This window comes from Tyto alba, unplaced genomic scaffold (assembly GCF_018691265.1).
Source record: "Tyto alba isolate M040663 unplaced genomic scaffold, T.alba_DEE_v4.0 Super-Scaffold_8, whole genome shotgun sequence".
Lineage (NCBI taxonomy): Eukaryota > Metazoa > Chordata > Aves > Strigiformes > Tytonidae > Tyto > Tyto alba.
This window is the reverse complement of record NW_024881329.1, coordinates 10,188,690-10,206,478: the sequence shown is the minus strand read 5'-3', so window position 1 is coordinate 10,206,478 and position 17,789 is coordinate 10,188,690. Positions and strand designations below refer to the sequence as shown.

Below are 17,789 nucleotides of genomic sequence, written 5' to 3'. Positions count from 1 at the left end.
AACTAAAGGGTTTTTTCCTTCTTAAATGGAAGGCATTTTATCCTCAATGCTATGCGATAATTCATGGTGCAAAGATTCAATTCCTGTTTCCATTTATGTGCCAGATTCCCAAATTCACACTGGTGAAGCCATTAATCTATCTGACTTCTCATTTCCCAGAAGCATCAGAAGGAAAGAATGATTACTCCCTGTTTCACAGTTGTATTTGATGACTAAAATTAATATTAGCCAGGATCTCAGATAGAAAAACATGAGAAACACCAACAAACAAATAAACACCCTCTTAATCCTCTCTCTTTAAAGTAAGAAAAAGACTGCTAAGCACTGCTTATAGACTGGGAGCTGCATGGAGTCACCTCTCCTTGTGCACAGCATGTCTAGGCAGCATTGTGCAGCTCTGCTCCCCCGGGACATTCCCTTCCTGGCCCTATTGTCCTGGACCGGATTTCAACTACCACCATGGACATGGAAGGTTTAATTTTTTTCTAACACAGACCCTGAGGTCAAGCAATTTTAATCATTTTTAACCCAAGGGTGAGGACAATGGGCTAGGACACAGAGGATGTGGGCTGGTCCCCACTCTGCCTGGCTCCAAGTCCAAGGGATGTGCTGCCTTTTGCTTGGGATGGTCAGTCATGACTCCTGCTGCAGTGCTGCACTCACGGCCTTAGAAAAAAATAAAAAGTAAAAGAAATACAAAAACAAAACCAAAAAAAACCCACAAAACCCACACACACACACAAAAAAACCCCAAACAACAACAAACAACAAACAAACAAAACAAAAACAACACAAAAAACCAAACCAACCAAACAACAACAACAACAACAAAACAAAACAAAAAAACAACCCACAAAACAGAAAATACAATGGAAATCCCAGGTCCTGAAGGAAACTGGAGATGCTCCTGAGCTGTGGGAAGTGTGGAGCCAAGAGCCTGCTGCAAATTAAGAAAATAAGTGTTCTGTCTACCAGATACAAGGGGTAAACATTAGACACAGGCACACCTACATCTAAGGGCTGTAATGGCCTAAAATCCCCTAGTCTCCTCTGCCAGGTTGCCTATGGCTGGCACTATCTGAGCCCTTAACTTGGCTCCCAGATTTGCTCTCCAAGGCCAGTGCTGGCATCTGCCTTTTTCTCAGTGATGCACAGTGATCAAGTGGCATTTAAGTCACTTAGATGTGATATCCTCTCACCCTACCAGTGCTGGCACATGTCCTTGCCCAACACACCACATGTTTCCATCCAGCCCTACAAGCACACAGGCAGACCAACAGCCAGCTCTGGAGCACTGAAGGACAGGGGTTTGGGGGATTTCCTCTCCTTTGGGCAGAACCTGTGGCATAAAGGAAATACCAGTGGCAGCTAAACCCCATGCTGCAAGGGAAGGGCAGGGTGGTGGTGCCTACATGCTGACTGATGCAACAGATTAGTGCCTAAACGCCAGTGCAACCGATGTTTGAGTCCCACAGAGAATGATTTGGGAATGGTTATATCAACCAGAGCATCAAAGTCTCTTCCCTATGCACAGCACAGGCATAACTCCAACTCTAGTGGATACTGTGAGGACCAAAAATATTTGAAAGAGCAGGGGATGCTCAGACAGCCTGCCAAGAGCAGACATGCCCCAACAGTAGTACCATTTGTTTTCCTCTGCACAATTCTCTTTTGTACCTGTGTTTGGGAGTGATCCTCTCCAGGACCACTTTGACAGCTGGATGAGCTGTCCTTCCCATGTAACCCGGGTTTCTTGCTGGACAGCAGAGGGAAGCCTGCCAAAGACACAAATATTACCATCACATCGGTATTGTTTTTGTCTTAAAGAAAGTTTGCAGTTAAAGAATAAGAGTAGGAAGTTAAACAGTCATCTGGAAACAGCTGTACCTGAAGAGCTGACCTCCAGTAATGAAGTTTATGGCCTCACTCCTATGTGTGTGCACACTGTGCCAAGCACATGTTGACATTTTCAGCGGTGGGCCTGAATTGCTTTCACTTTTTGGCAGGACATAGTGAAGCAGCTTTTGAGTTCCAGGAAACTGTCTGGAAAATCAGCCCTCGTTAGAGGGATTTCAGGCCTTAAAAACAGAGGCAGTCAAAATAACCAGCGACTTTTGAAACTTTGAGTAGTTCTGAGAAATAAAAAAATGGATGACTTCTGAGAGGGCTGTCCATCAGAATGGGAAAAAAATAGGAAATGCAACCACCTGCAGACAGTGAGGACAGAAATAATCCTGCTGTCTCCCAAGCCAGGCCAACAAGCAGAGTGCTAGGGGCTCTCCTAGGATCAGGCAAGGTAACTAATTGCTAAAGACCTTGAACCAAAGCTAGCACAGACAGACTTAGACCTGCGGGAAGAAAAACCAGGGAGGTAACTTGCACCTGAAGGGAGCTGAGAGACCTCTCTAATATTTGTGCCTGTGGGAATTTTACAAAATAAATAATCTTTGGACCAAACAAAAGCATCCCTGAGCCAAGAATCTACCATGTCAAGCTATAACATGACAAGTATATTTACAGCTGAATTATTAACTCCCAAACGCAATTATCTGTTCTGAAACCCACAAAGGTTCCCAAAGCAAAGTTTGCTTCTTCTACCTAGGGATTAAAAGCTGTGCAAGGACAAAAGCAACACACCAGAGAGAGAAGACAGTTCCTGCACATGGACTTCAGAAAAGTCAAGCCAGGGAGAGAGGCCAACTTTCCTTTCCTCTCAGTGTCTCACCTATTCATTCCCAATCTTGATGCAGTTTGTTATGTCCTGTAAAAAGTGGAGGGAAATGATGCGCTGGAGTTCATTAAGGAACTCCCAGAGGTACTAGCAACCAGGGGCTGACCTTCATATTCTGTAAAGTGACTTGAGCTATGGGAAAAAATAAGAATCCAGAATTAGGATAAAAAAGTCCCACCGTCACCTGTTTAAGTGAGCCAGGGAGGGCTTAGCCTGATGCACTAAAGCTCTGAGCCTCCTGACACAGGCAAATGTCATGGCTCAGCATACTGAGGGGAAATGAAACTCCTGCAGCAGCAACAACCATAACAGCAATAAAGGCAAAAAACCCACAGCCCACAGGTCTGCAGGGTAATGGCACATGCCTGTGGGGAGAACTACCTCCCACCACAGCTCTCGTGGGCCTGCATTAGTTTACAAGGACAGGGCCTGCACATGCAAGAATACTTCTTCATGCAAACACACAGCTTGCTGTCTTTCACAGAGATAGTGGATTAATTCCCACCAAATCACAGAACCCAGATTTGCAGCTTCACATTCAAAATCAGATTAAAAAAAAAAAAATTCCCTAGGGCACTATCATCATCTGCTTGGCCCAAAAGCTACTCCAAGTGACCAAGATAAATTAAGAGCATAGCGTTCCCTGTAGCCATGCGACAGGGATTAAAGATTTTGAAAGGTAATATCCTGCTCTGAGACTTTCAGCCAATATAACCATGGCACTGATTTCCTTTCCTTGGCCACATACCTTCTACTGTTTATGAAACATATGTGTGTTGGGAAATAAGTCTGAAAAGGAGACAGATTTTTCTTTCATGTGACTGATGATCATATGCATTCTTGTAACCAAATATTAAGTGGATTAAATATAGAAACTAAGACTTACAGTGTTCCTCTAGAGGCTAAAAAATGCCTTTTTTCTTTTCCCAGTATATGCTGAATGTGCTTTACACCTCATTTTAACAGCATACTTGAGGTTCAAACAAATTCATGCTGCACGTTGCTTCCCTCTCAAAGGCTTTTAGCTCCCTCTAGAGCCCTTTGGAGGCACATGAATGATTTTAATAAAATGATGGGGAAACTAATTGGCAAACGATTAAGTAATGCATTTGCTGAGAACAAGCTGAAAATTAGTTGAAATTAAGACTGATCCCTGGTCTTTTCTTTCCTCTCTCACAGTCTTTCTTTCTTCCCCCTCAAACCTGGAATAAGCAAAATTTTTGTTTGATCTTTTAAAAACTGAGATCAATTAAGGCAAGATTTCAAATACAAGCCTTTGGTGAAGCCAACACCTGATCATAATCCAATCCTCAATTGCCTCAAATGCTGTACCTGCAGGCATCTGACTCAGAAGCTAGCCTGGTGTTGAGAAAGAGAGATGCAGTTTGTCTCCTCTTTTGGGCTATAAAAATCCATCCCACAGTGAGTACTTGCAAATAATCTTGAAGCTTGCTTGTGCATTCAAACCAAGCAAGCAGAGACGCCTCTGCTTGAACACAGGTCCCATAATGGATACGGGGATCCTATTTGTTTCAGGAGCAGAGCCTTAATGTCTCTGAAGGGAGCTGGAACTTTGAGTGGCAGCAGAAATCCCCCTTGTTGTGGAGGGCAGCTGAGGGCAGGGTTAAAGAGTCGCTGTCACCACCATTCCCCAAAACCCGCTGTCTCCATGCCCAGGAACTGTGGCACTTGGTCACATGCAGAAATCCCTTCTTTCTGCTGCTGTACATTCATGTTTTATACTTAAAGCTGTCAACACCTCAGTCTAACAGATTCGACTGTGTTTCTAACCAAGTTTTGAGAAGGTTGGGGATGCTGGTAAGCTCACCCAGCTCCCATACTGGTATGATCAGTCCTGGCAGGTACCTGCGCCTCCTTAGTGGGGACAGGGCAGGCACCGGGTGCACTTGCAGAGGGGCTGTGCCAAGGCAGGCAGGCAACCCTGTTAGGAGCTGCAGAGGTGTGACCAAGGGTGGCTGGCTTGTTTTGGGACAGCAGCCCAGGAGGAAGATTACCTTAGACACAAGCCTCAGCTGCAAGGGGTGACCACACTGTGTTTCAGAAGTGAATTGAGCACAGACCTGATCGCTACTGAAATCACTGCACACCTGTGTGATTCCCATGGGCAGAGACTGGTCAGCCCAAACCAAGTCAAACTACTGGAGGAGAAGATCTAGTAGCACTTAGTTTCAGCATCTCACCTCTTGGGATTGCTGTTAGCACTCTCTCCCTTTCGGTAATGCAGAAACATCACCTGTGGTTTTTTTTTTTTCCAACAAAAAAGAGGTGACAGAGCACCTGTAGATGGGTGTAACTAGGCACCTCTGGGAGCATTTCTAATAAGTGATACTCAAAATGTTAGATCCAGCATTGTACCTAACCAAAAGCAATAAGTGCTGACAGGGCTAGAGACAGAACACATGGCTCTGGGATAGGGGTGCATTTTCTTGGCAGTAGAATTAGAGTGGACACAACTTGCCAGCAGACATAATAACACAGGGAGTGGTCATGCAAAACTAGAATTTGATCTTTTCAGGACAAGAAAATGGAAAAGAAATATTTGGTGCATTTTTAGATCTCCATTTTCCCAGCTAGTGATGCAAAAATGCAACACTTTTAAAGGAAAGAAGGAGAAACAGACATTTATGAGACAAGAAAACAGGATACGGCATAATTAGAAGATACAATTGCTTCTCAGGCTTTACTCACTTGTTTGAAGTTTTCTTCTCCAATTCTGATACTTATTTAATGCTGTGGAGTGAAAACTATTGGCTCTCTGTAGTGCTGGACAGAAACAAAAAAGACATATGGTCAGCTAATGTAGCAAAAGCCAGAGAGCAAAAATAGAGATGGGGGTGGGGGGAAGCAAACAAACAAAACAAAACACAACAAATAGACAAAAAAAAAAAAACACACCACCACAAAAACCCACACCCCTCCCCCCCAAAAAACACAAAAATATCTCCCAAAACCCAAAACAAAACAAGCAAAATAAAAAACCCAAACATAAAAAACAAGCAAAAAGGCAAAAAAAAGCCCCCCAAAAAACACAAAAGCATACCTAAAACAAACAAAAATCAAAAAAAAACCCAAAACCAAAGCCAACTAAACAAAAAAAAACCCAAACAAATAAAAAAAAAAAAAAAAAAAAAAAAAAAAACAAAACCAACAAAAAATCTAAGCAAAGCAAAACCCAAACAAACAAGCAAACAAACAAGCAAACAAACAAAAAGCCAAACCAAAACAAAACCACAACCCCGAAACCAACACAAGAAAAAAGCCCGGGGCAGCCGGGAGAGGGCAGCGCGCAGCCGGGCCGGGGGCGCGGAGCCGCCCAGGGGAGAGCGCCCGTCTGACCTCCCCAAACCACCACCGGCTCTTAGCGAAACGGGCACGAGCAGAAAGGCAGACAGACAGACAGACAGATGGGGGGGGGGGGGGGGGGGGGGGGAAAGGCTGAGGGGGTAAAAACTTATTAAGGATGCTATAAAGCAGCTGGGTGAGGATGTGGAGCTCCAGAAAACCCGGCTGGCACGGTGGGCAGGAAGGTGACAGGAGCTGCCCAGGGGTGGGGGGAGCATGACATTGGGGAGAAACAAGGATAAAACCCTTCAGTGACTGCACGGGGTCACACACTGCTGGGCACCTTTCGGGGTTTGTTGCTGTGCTTTTGCCCTAAACAAGGGCTTCGTTATTCAAGAGTCAATTTAAATTTCTGTATGAAATCTCCTCTTTTCTGTTTGGATTAAAAATGCATATATGAATGTGGAAGTGGTGGGAGACAGAAAGAAATGAATGCTGATGGCCTTTTATTTTCTGCATAACCATTTCTTCGGCTGTTTTTAGCACATCTTTTAGTTTTAACCTTTTTCTAGCTCCAGAAAGGAGTTTCCACGTGGAGACAGACTGTTCCTAAATCTCTCCCCTTCCTCTCCTCCTTGTGCTTTCATTTTAAGCAGCTACTGATAGAAACACAAATTGAACCAATCAGAGCTCTCCAGTGCCTCCCAATGTCATCCTTGCTTAGGCAGCACTGCAAAGATTGCATTGGCTACTGATAATGTCCAAACTTTTTGGCAGTGGGAAAACATTCATCCCACCCCTGCAAGCAAAGCACCTTTTACCCTGCATCATGGAAATGCTGTTTGAGCTAGAGCACTCAAAAGACAGAAATCCCCCATAATAAAGACACCATTAATATGTACAACCTGGCCACATCATAGGTAACAGCCTCCACTTCAAAACCTCTCCCCCCAGCCCTCACTTCAGCCCTCAGGAGAGGCTGCAGGAGCATCCCCGGGTTGGGACACTGCTTACCATCTGCAACTTTGTATGTTTTGGGGGTTTCCTCTGGCACCACAGGGCTCCTGGTGAGTGATGCCCACCTCCGGCCAGGGCTCGGGCAGGCGGGGGGCTCCAGCAGTGAGGTCTGTCCTTCACTCACTTCAGAGTTTGGTGAGTTGCTGTTAAAATCAGACTCCAATTCAGAGCTACAGGGAAAAAAGCATGAGATGGAAAGAAAGTGGGACACATCAGACGACACACTGCATGGAGGTATTAATTTCCCTTTGTTCCCACTGGTGCAACAAGCACCAGTGTCAGCCCTGACAGCCATGCCGGCTGCAGAGAAATAGATGCTTTGCAGCCAGATGTCCTTATTTTGCTTTTTTCATTGTCATTATTACAGGACTGTAATTTGCAGTAGGTGCTACACAGCTGAGATATCCCTATTCCCATCAGACTTCTGCTGCCTGGACTCACACCCACAACTGTTACGTTCAGTGTGTGGAATCAGACTGGCATCGAGAGTGACACACCACACTGCTCGGTTAGCAGGGATGGGCCCTTCTCCCTGCAAAGCTGTGCCAAGGTGAAGAAAGGGAAATAGTAGCATTTGCAATGCTGTAACCAACCTAGAAGCAAGGCATGAGGGTCAGACTTTACACTTTTCATCTTTTTTTCCCACAGATTTTTGGAAGAGGCATGCTGTAGGGAACCTGCATGAGGCCAAACCCAGGGCAGCTCGCTCTGACCACAAGTTGAGCTTCACCCACCAATTCAATATGGTTATTGCTAGACCTCACCTCATCGTCACCATCTGCGACCTGGAACCAGCCTGGCCCTTGACAAGCAGTGGGGGAGGCACAGCCCCCTCCTGCACCATGGATGCCTCCGCACAGGCACTGCTGGCAGAAGATAAAGCCAAGGAGGGCGAGGAAATGCTGAGGGGTGGGAGGCTCTTCTAGCCTTCAGCAGTTTGGGGGAACCCATGCTGGAAATCATGCAGCATCAGCCATTTCAACCCCAAGGTAGCAGATGATGATGATCTGCAGCTTGGATGAGAGCTGTAAAACTCCAGTATTTTGTTATTGCAAAACTTGGGTATTTTTGTTACTGCACCCGCATAATTTCTTCTCATGTGTTGGGCACCTCATAGAGCCACGAGGAGGGTTTTGGACCACAGCGAGCTGCTGCATTTGGTCCTGAGACCACTTCTGGGTGCTGTGATACAGGATGAGGAGGGAGCCCAGAGGAGAGGGGTGAGGAGAACCACTGGCCCAGCAAACAGGGCTCAGGCAAGCAGTTGAAGGAAATTATAAACATCAGTCTAGAGGAGAAGACTGAGTGAAGCTACTTGAACAGACTTCAAACATGTAAAAGACACCTATAGGAAATAAGGAAATTAACTCTTTGGGAGCCATTTAGACAGCCCATTGAACAGCAAGTGCAATGAGGCACCTGGGATGATCAGAGAGGCAGATTTTGGCAACACCTTCCTTAAAGGTAATTAAAAATATACCACATAAACACACATGAATGGCACACATGTCATGACCTTGCCTCTAGGCAGAAGAATGACTATTTGAGGTGATTATTAGTCCTTTTTTTCAATAATCATGGGATTTCTTTCATCTCTAAAGGCCAGTCTATAGGGAACAGGCACTTTCAGGCCTTCTGATGTGACTACATTCCCACTGCCATAAATAAGCGTACCGCCATCCCACTTGGCCTATTTTTAATGCAAACAATACTTGTAACCCAATTAATAGATTTATTGCAGTGATTAATAGCTTTACCTTAAAAAAGAGGAGTTTTCACCATGAATAGTCCTGTTGGCGTGGCAGGAGAAAGCTGTTTTGTGTTTATACAGCACTGTCTTATAGAAAATAATGATTTATTGTAACAGCCCAAGGCATATCTCAGGAGGCAGGAGGAAGAAAAGCTAAAGGACAGGCTACAGACAGTATAAAGTCAGGGTAAATGCTGTATGGGTACTGCCTGTCAGTCCTGCACCCCTGCTTTGCCCAGATCAAACCAGCAGTGCTGGGAGACTGGGGCCAGCAAGGCACCAAGGATGGGAGCACAGCTCCAGATGTGTTGCTCTCTCAGTAGGCTGAACCAGAGTGGCCTTAAATTTCACCTCTAACACATACTTTTTAGGTGTCTTTCAAGCTGTGTCAAGCATAGAGATACATAAAAAAGATATAAATACACGAAGTCTTTGATAGCTGAGATGCTGTGTGGATGGAGAAATCCCACACTGAGATTGGGCAGAGTGCCACACAAAAGAAAAAGAAAAAGACATGCCATTAACATTGATTGATATATTTCTGTTTTAAAGAGCAAAATATTTATTTTCCTTGGCTTGCAAGGATGTAAGTGTTATAGTACGAAGCTTCTCCTCTGATCTCTGCTTGCTAGGTGGTCATTATTCACAAGTACCGAAAGCCTGAACTGCAAAGCTGTGTCACCGCGCTGGTCATGTTCCCTGTCCCACCGACTGCCCTGCAGACATCTCAGCAGTGCCATTTGTCACTTGCTATTTCTCTCATCCCCCCTTTTTAGTCAGGGGCTGGCCTGCCTGAGCAGCCGCAGCAGCGGGAGGTTGACCGCAGTGCTGCCGGCACCAGACACGCCAGTGACAGATGCAGCATCGCCCCCCACGCCACGTCCCGCTGGCAGGGAACCAGGGGCCTCGCCAGCCAGCCACGGGGCTGCCGCAGAGAAGGGACCTGATCCCTCAGATCAGAGGGATTAGCTGGCTCTCATCGCTGCTTGGGCGCCGCAGGGGCACCATGAGCCGGAGGGTATTAGTGGGGGATACAACACACACTCCTCAGGGGGTCTGTCAAACAGGTAAGAAACCATTCCCCGAGCTCTCTGTCCCCTGTGGGAGAGGAACCCCACAGAGGTTCATCCTTTCCCAGAAGAGCACCCAGACCCATGCAGCAGAGCACAAACACCATTTAAAACCACCGCAGGGAAGAGCAGAAAGTTGCATTTCCAAAAACGTTGCTCTCCACGAGCTACACACAGCCCCATGAATAGGTGTTTAAAGGACGTCAAGAATTTGAATGAGCCTCCTTACAGAGCACTAGCTCTGTGTTTGCAACAGTTGGCTTTGCCTTTTTTTTTTTTTTTCCCCTCCCCCTCTTCTATTTTAGTTCTCAGTAGGGAAAACTGCTTTACACTGAAGATACAATCTAAACTTTAGACAGCATAAACTCTCACAGAATCCTGCCCAGAAAGCCAATGTATTCTAATTTGTACACAGAAATTGGGCTTCCTCTGACAGCTTCTGAAGGATCATCAAATTTCAGATTTCTTAGGGGTGGTCAGGCCCCCAAACTCCCCGGAAGAGGCCCAAGATGCAGAGCTGCAGGATGATGTGCATGGTGGGAGGTGGCCATATCACAGGATGCACCTTTTGCCACAACACACCCACTGCCCTAATCCCTGAACAGACATTTTTTGGTACACAAAGAGCTGAACCCGGGCTGATCAGAGCAATGTTTTTCTCTCTGATTCAGGCCCCTGTGTGGGATGTGAATGTTGAAGATTTCCTGCAAAGTGAGTCATGTGTCTGGGGGATTTATGGCTGCGGTAAAGAACAATTGTTATTCTGAGCAGTTTGTCTTTTTCTTCCCCCCGAGTTGTACGTACATTCAGTACTGTATTTTGTTATATTTTTCCTCAGTGTTGCAGAGAAAACCAAGCAGTTCTTATGGGTTTTTTTATAGGCTTACTTGCATTTTAAAGTACCTGCTTGTATCACTGGTGACCATGACTCGGATAGCAAGAAGGTTGTGCTCGGTCATCTCCTCCTCAGGGATGATCCTCACTGTGGCCCATTCGGGGGAAGGGGGCGAGAACCAGCTCTCCAAGTCACGGCGCTCGGGGATGCTCTTCGCCTTCTTGGGGGAGGTGGGCTCATTGGCCATGGGCAGGCAGCGGTCTGGGAAAGCACAAAGGGGATAGCAGGGTGTTAGGGGAGGAGGGAGTTCATGGGGGGGACCTCAGCCCTGCAGTCGGGTGGTCCTCGGCCATTGCCGGCAGTTTGCATGCGGGGCCCTGTGCTGTCCCGGCGGGTGCAGGCTAGGTGTGTGCACTGACAGCCTGGCACATCAAGAACATCCAAACATCCCTTCTGCCCGGCACAGCGCTGCCGGGGTGCGTCAGCTCGGATGCAGAGAGCAGCACACCTCAGGGGCAGGCTCAGCTGTCGAAGCTGCAGGTCCTCGCTCTGCTCAGTGGGACAGCCCTCAGGCTGAGTGCCTGGTGGCAGCAGTAACACACGTGCCAGCCACACAAGGAGAGATCTACAGCCTCTTTTCAAGCCCCCAACATCCATGTGCATGTGGCAGGAGGCAGATGGACCAACCTTTCTTGGGTGGCTAAAACTTCAGCCTTTTATTGAAAGCTTACACCAGTTTAGGACAACAGGAGTGAGCAAAATAAACACAGGCTCTTCAGGTTATTTTTGAGTGTGTACAGCAAATATACTGATTTGGGAAAGAAGAAGCATCACAGCAGTTAAACAGCACCATCCCTGAACTTCACATTCAGGCAGCAGGGAAAAAGAATAAAGCCAAGTTTCCCTCATTCACCCCAGGTGATGCAGACAGAGACAGAGACGAGATCAGCTCTCCATGCGAAATCTTTAATTTCTAGCAACCTCATCTATCCATAACCTCCTGTACAAGCAAATACAAACATACCAGCTGCACAAGCTCTCCTGGGGCTTGGTGCAGAATGGACAGATGACAAGCTCTGGGAGAGCAGCTTTGCTCACTTCACCTCCCATGTGTGGTTCTTTCACCACATTTAATTCAACACTGTTGCTTCTAATTTATACCTGTGTAAGTGGAAAAAAATCAGGCCTGGGACATGGCTTATTTTCCCATCTATTAGAGCAAACTATCTAGTAAACATCAATTAAACTCCTCTTTAACTTGCAGCTCCTCCATTTATTGCAAGAATGCACTCACCCCATCCTCCATGTTTCAAGGGTTTTTAACTCAAACACCAAGCACTTGCATGGGTTGAACATGGGAAACAAACCTACTGAGAGTAAGAGTGCTACAAGCAAAGCCCGGATGCCTCAGGAGGATTATATACACTGCAGAGCCCGAGTGCTGGCCCACAGGACCCTCAGAGCAGCAATTGTCCCCTGCGTCTGTCCCTGGGCTGTCCCCCACGGCTGTTGACTCGCACCCGAGAGGCAGCGGCCGCGGGCACTGCTGCTCCTGGGAGCAGGCACAGCAGGTACTGCGGGGGCACGGCCCGCACCACATCGAGCTCTAACCACTTCTCACATCGCTTGGGCTGTTCATTGCTGTGCCCTCCTCCGTTACCATTTCCAGGGAACTGTGAAACAAGGCCCTCAAAACAAGCCGTGACAGTAGAGCTATGCTTTTATTTTGCATGATTCAGGTAGCTCTCAGCCCCCTCCCCCCCACACCCCAAAAAAGAAAACAGGTCTTCTGAGCTTCTGCACCTCTCCCAGTTATTGTTTGTGCTCACCCCCTTTTTATGTTTGAAAATAAGCACCACCGAGGAAAGCCCAGCTGCTGGTTGCAGGGATGACTGCTCTACAGATAGAATTCTTGGGCTGGCCAGGTGAAGCTCCCTTATTTGTTTTCACAGACTGAGTAACATGGTTTTGCAGTAATTTTTTTTTAAAGTAGTTTTACTGATTATGCTTTTCCCAAGCAGCACAGAGCACTGAACTTTTCAAAAGGCTGTGGTGAGCTCTGGTTTTTCATCTTTCATAAAAGTTAGTGTATTTTCTTGGCTTGAAAACTCCTCAAGACTTCAATGATCACAAGAGTTTTGCGTATTGGCTTCTTTTTTGTTTGTTTTGTTTTTTCGTTTTGTTTTTTTTTGTTTGTTTTTTTTTTTTTTTAATTCTACTTATACATATAAAAAGCCAAGGAAGACAGAGGAGTGGCTCACTGCTTCTCCAGAGTATGATGCTCCCATGTGAAAACACGTGCTCAGGCTCTACATCCAGCTCACTAGCACCACAGCAACCATGTGTTTCTTGACCACAGAGATTTAATTTCCTGTGGGAGATGAGGAAATTCATGCCTCTCCATTATTTATGTCTGACTTTCACTGTGGCCCAGCCAGGCCACCCACACCAAAGCCGCTCAGGGCAGTGCACAGCAAGCCCAGTGGTGTTCAGGTGGCAGCGTGGGAGCTAACAGGTGAGTGGGGCACAGCTTCCACAGCAGGGTACAGCTGCCCTTCCTCACATGGGGACATGAAACTCCCCTGGGAAAGGCCCTCTTTCCCCCAGGGCTGGGCTGGACCACAATGTGCCATTTCTACTCTGCAGAAAAAAAATAGAAAGTAGTATTGTGAACCAATTTGTAAAACCTAGGTCCTTCAACTCAACTTTCTCTTTAAAAGATGCTGCATTTTATATGAAAATCAGAGATAGCAAAACCAAACAAAAGTTTGCCAGCTCTGTCTATAAACTTTGTACCCATGCTAACAATAAGCACTGTCCGAGGTCACTGCAAGCAGCTGTTAAAGAAGGTCAGTTTTGCCATTTTTTTTGCTTGCACAGTCAATACACATTCCCATCCCATCCCGCACATTAATGCTTTCTCTGCCACGCTAATAGGAAAGAGGAGAAAACATGTTTATGACTAACAGACACACAGCTGGAGAGCATCGAAACCCACAGACAGACAGACTACCTAAAATGATTCCTGGCATGGTTCCTGAATGTGAACAGATTTCCAGTCAACAAGTCCCTTTGCCATAGCCTGTCACACATCCAGTTTTTAATCATTATAGACATAACAGTCAGAGCTGGTGAAGGACATCAGGATGTTGTCCAGGCCAGCAGATGATGGTGATGGATGGTACCCTCATCTCTCTTTGAAGAGTTACATTTCTGTGCTTGCTTTTTTCCTTTCCTTTTCTTTCTTTTTTTTTTTTTTTTTTTTTTTTTTCTTGGTATCATGGTATTTCCCCTTCTTGAATTCTGCACCTAAAAGCTGACCCTCTCAGGAATCTGTTAGACAGTCAAGTCCTTTCTGAGCAAGATAAATTTGCATTCACAGCAATCAGGTTTAAGATCAACATCCTGCATTAGCATCCACCTCAATCTAGTAAAAGATGTCCCTACCAATGGCAGGGAGGTCGACTAGCTCTTTAAAGGTCCCCCTCTAGAATTAGAAAGTAAACCCACTCCTTACTAACATATTTAATCAATATTTGTGTTGTGACATATAAAGTTGAATAAACTACATTACACTTGACTCCATAAAAGCAGAAACTGGACTGCCTTGATGTATCAGTGTGTGGGAAGCCCACGTGTGCATTAACTCAAACACGGGCTTACACATTCTGCAGGACATTTGCAAAGATTCAAGTTAGTACTGCTGTTTCTCATCTCAGGACTGCACCTTGGGTTACAGGCTCAAACAAAAGACAAAGATGTCCCAGACGCTCAAGTGTGAGGGTATTTTGTAGGTTCTGATGATGTTACATAGTTTGACTGGTCTCCTAAATAGCAGCCCTTCCCCTGCAGTGCTAGACCCAATCCCCAGCCCTGCAGGCAGGCACTGCATGGTGAAACTCAGCCAGGCTGAGCTCTTCAGGCTCCTGCAAAGAGAGAGATTTCAATCCCTGAGAACAAAAGGAGTACAGACAGGAATACAGAGAGCAGGGACAAGCTGCTGTTGGATTTGTGTAAACACTGTGGACAAAGAGCACGGCCAATTCAAACAAATGCCTGGATGCTCCGCAGGCCTAGAGTCGCCTGGCAATTATTACCTGCCTTTCCACAACAATTCAAACAAATCCAATCAGCCAACAGCTATGATTTCACTGCTGGTCACTGCTGCCATTAATTTTAAAGGTGTATCAAAAAGGAGAAATACGATACGATATGATATGATATAAACAAGGAATTTAAAAAGAAAGTTGAGACTTCTTTAAAGCTCTTATTTTGCACAAAAATGTTAAAAGGGCTGTCTGAACTAATTTCTCCTGAATCAGCCCAAAGGCTAAGTATTTACACAAAGGTGAGGCATACATTCATGCTCCTGAACAGATGCTAAGCTAAATAAGAAGCAGCCCTCCTACCTCTCCATTCCAGCTGGGAGTCTCACAGCTCTCCCTGATCCTGGACAGCCATCCATCCTTGCAGCACAGTCATGTCCTCAGTGAGACGATGGCACAGAGATGCTGAGTGAGAGGACATTGATTTTTTGGAAATGTGAGTCCAGAGTGGAAACCAGGCTCTAAATCTCAGTGCCCTGATTCCCATCACACTGCAGGTTGAGAGTTAAGCACCTCAGACTGTCACTTCTAGTGACTATTGCAATTAACTCATCCCACACCAAGCTGGCTGAGAAATCAGCCCTCATGGAGGAAGCAGACAGAGCCTCGCTGGAGGCTGAGCTGAGCTGGGATAAGCCCGAGTTGTTCGGCACTCCTAGGCATATGTGGCAGCCCACTCTGCCACTGCTGCTCCCTGGTAAAACTCAAGTTCTTGCAGAAGGATTGAGGTGGACATTCAGCTCCCAGATCCAAGGCAGCAATTCCCACATATATTCTCAGATATCTAATTTTGCTAGTGCTTGAGTCCTTTCATAAGTCTGTGCCTGGCTGTACTTACCATGTTATCCCACTTCTCCACACCAGAATACTCAAAATGGCCTTATTGCTCTTCTCAAAGCTGAAGGGGCGCAGGGGTGGACCAAGCCATTTGTCTGGGATTACCCAGGCAGCCTGTGATGCTGCAGGTACCTCCATGGCCAGCCAGTGGTCTTGCGCCACATCAGGGTTTGTCCCAAGGAGATTTTCTACTAGAAGCTAAGAGACTGAGTCAGGGGAATTGAACTTTATAAGATAAACACATACCATATGAAAACTAGAGAGGCATCCGATCTGTGGGACAGAAAAGGGCACAGCCCTGTTTCCTGCCGATGCAAACCGGTGACGTGACACTGACCTCCGTGGGACAGCACCAAACGTTATCAGAGGAAAGCCCAGTCCTCAGGAAACAGCCACTCGAAATAGCAGTTGCGTAAGACTTTACTTAATTTCCATCATGCTCACTTCAGATTTCCTATTATCTGTGTCTCAGCATGCTAAAGACCTGCAGCAGTTAGTACACCTGCTCTGTAGCACAGTTTGGACTGGACTTCCTACTAATCCTTTGCCAAAACATTCAAATAATTTACTCGACGGGGCACAGACAAGCATGGGAAGGTGTTAATCTTAGGTCACAGTCAGCCAACCAGATCTGTCATGTGAATAGGGCAGCAGGGACAGGCAGCACATGCCACAATCTCTCTCATCACACTGCTGGCCAATTAAAGTGGAAACGTCCCAACAACTGACCTGCATATTTTAGGTGCTGAAATTTCCTAAGCTAATCAGTATGAGTGAGCCAAGAAGCTAAAGTGCTAATTTCCAAATCCTCCATGTCCTTTGGTGCTTTCCTGCACAGGGGTGAGGTGAAGCAAGTGGGCAGGGCAGCCCTCAGCGCTCTGCTCAGCAAGGAGCAGCAGGTCCTCCACAGCCTACACAACCTGGTGTTTATGCTGTCTGTTCTATGGAACATTTACACAACTGTAACTTGCTGTCTGAAGGTCTGCAGGGATTAATATAAATTAAGTTTTCCACCCCTCAAGTTGTTGTTAACTTCCTCCTTACTCTGCTGTCATCCAATTATGATCATCCTTCCTCATCCACACTGCCTCAGTGCTTTGAACCACACCATTGGCCACACCATTGCCTTTTTCATTAATCTCCCAATTGTCTTCTCTCCTCTCCCCTTCCAAGTACACTGTGCCTTTTCTAACTGGTCCCCTACCTCCTGGTTGCCTTTCCCCAGCAGCCCTTCTCAGGGTGATGGCCCTACTACCCTCCACCAGCTAGCAAGCTCCTGGGTGCTCCCTTCCCTCCTCTTCCAGCTCCAAACCTCAGCAGCCCTCACCCAGCTACAGGCTGGCTCTGGTATTAAGCTGGGCAGCTTCTGGGGCTGGGGACATCTTGATGGCTCCACCTGGCCCGAGGTGAGGTCTTGGAGAGTCTCTGCTCTTCAAAGCAACAAAAACAGCTCCGCAGTACCACAAAACCAGCCTCATGCTTCCTCCTCCTAAACCCCGTGACAAAATCGCAGGTCCCGAACTGAGAGGGGAGGCAGGCTGGGCTGAAGTGCTCGGGCCAGTGGCTGCCCCTCACTGCCAGGCACAGTGTGGGCAGGAGGAAGTGAGGCTGTTCTCATCGTCACTAGCCCGAGGGCACTGAACACACTGACCAAGGGCGTGCTGCACCATGGCATCAGCAACCGGCCTTTGGAGAACGTGCTGCCTGCCCAGCCAAAGCCTGGAGCGAGTTTATTCGCTTTAGTATCAGACTAGCAGCAGCATTTCCACACACAAGCTCTACTGCCCATCTCTTCAGTGCAAGTGTCTCTCCTCAGTCAGAACTCTCCTGATCAGACTCCTTGACTGTCACTGAGAGCAAGTAACATGGCTTTAGGTTTTTTTGGTTTGGGAGAATCTCCTGATTCTCCTCTCTCATCTTTTCAAGGAGTGGAGCTTAGCTGCCTTCAGTTATTCAAACAGCAGCAATACAGCCAGTGATTTCAACAGAACAATCCTGTATTCATCTGGCCCTCCCACTCAAACACGATGAAAAATTTGGATAAACAATTTCTCCTTTGTCTGTATTTCAAAACCCACCTCATCCTCCTCACACAGGGAGAGAAACAACTGTTTTCCTTACAGGGCAAGGATTTAACTAA

General features: G+C 46.5%; 1 protein-coding gene across 3 annotated transcripts in view; it reads right to left on the bottom strand.

Moving 5' to 3' along the window:
• MICAL2 (microtubule associated monooxygenase, calponin and LIM domain containing 2) overlaps window positions 1-17,789 on the bottom strand; it is a 128,398-nt gene that overhangs the window by 25,329 nt on the left and 85,280 nt on the right. For all 3 annotated transcript variants that reach the window (XM_033006877.2, XM_033006878.2, XM_033006879.2), the window contains 4 exons: window positions 10,775-10,967; window positions 7,049-7,221; window positions 5,441-5,515; window positions 1,678-1,775 (listed from right to left, as the gene is read on the bottom strand). In XM_033006877.2, the coding sequence (XP_032862768.2) occupies window positions 1,678-1,775; window positions 5,441-5,515; window positions 7,049-7,221; window positions 10,775-10,967 (539 nt within the window). The remainder of the gene's footprint in view (window positions 1-1,677; window positions 1,776-5,440; window positions 5,516-7,048; window positions 7,222-10,774; window positions 10,968-17,789) is intronic.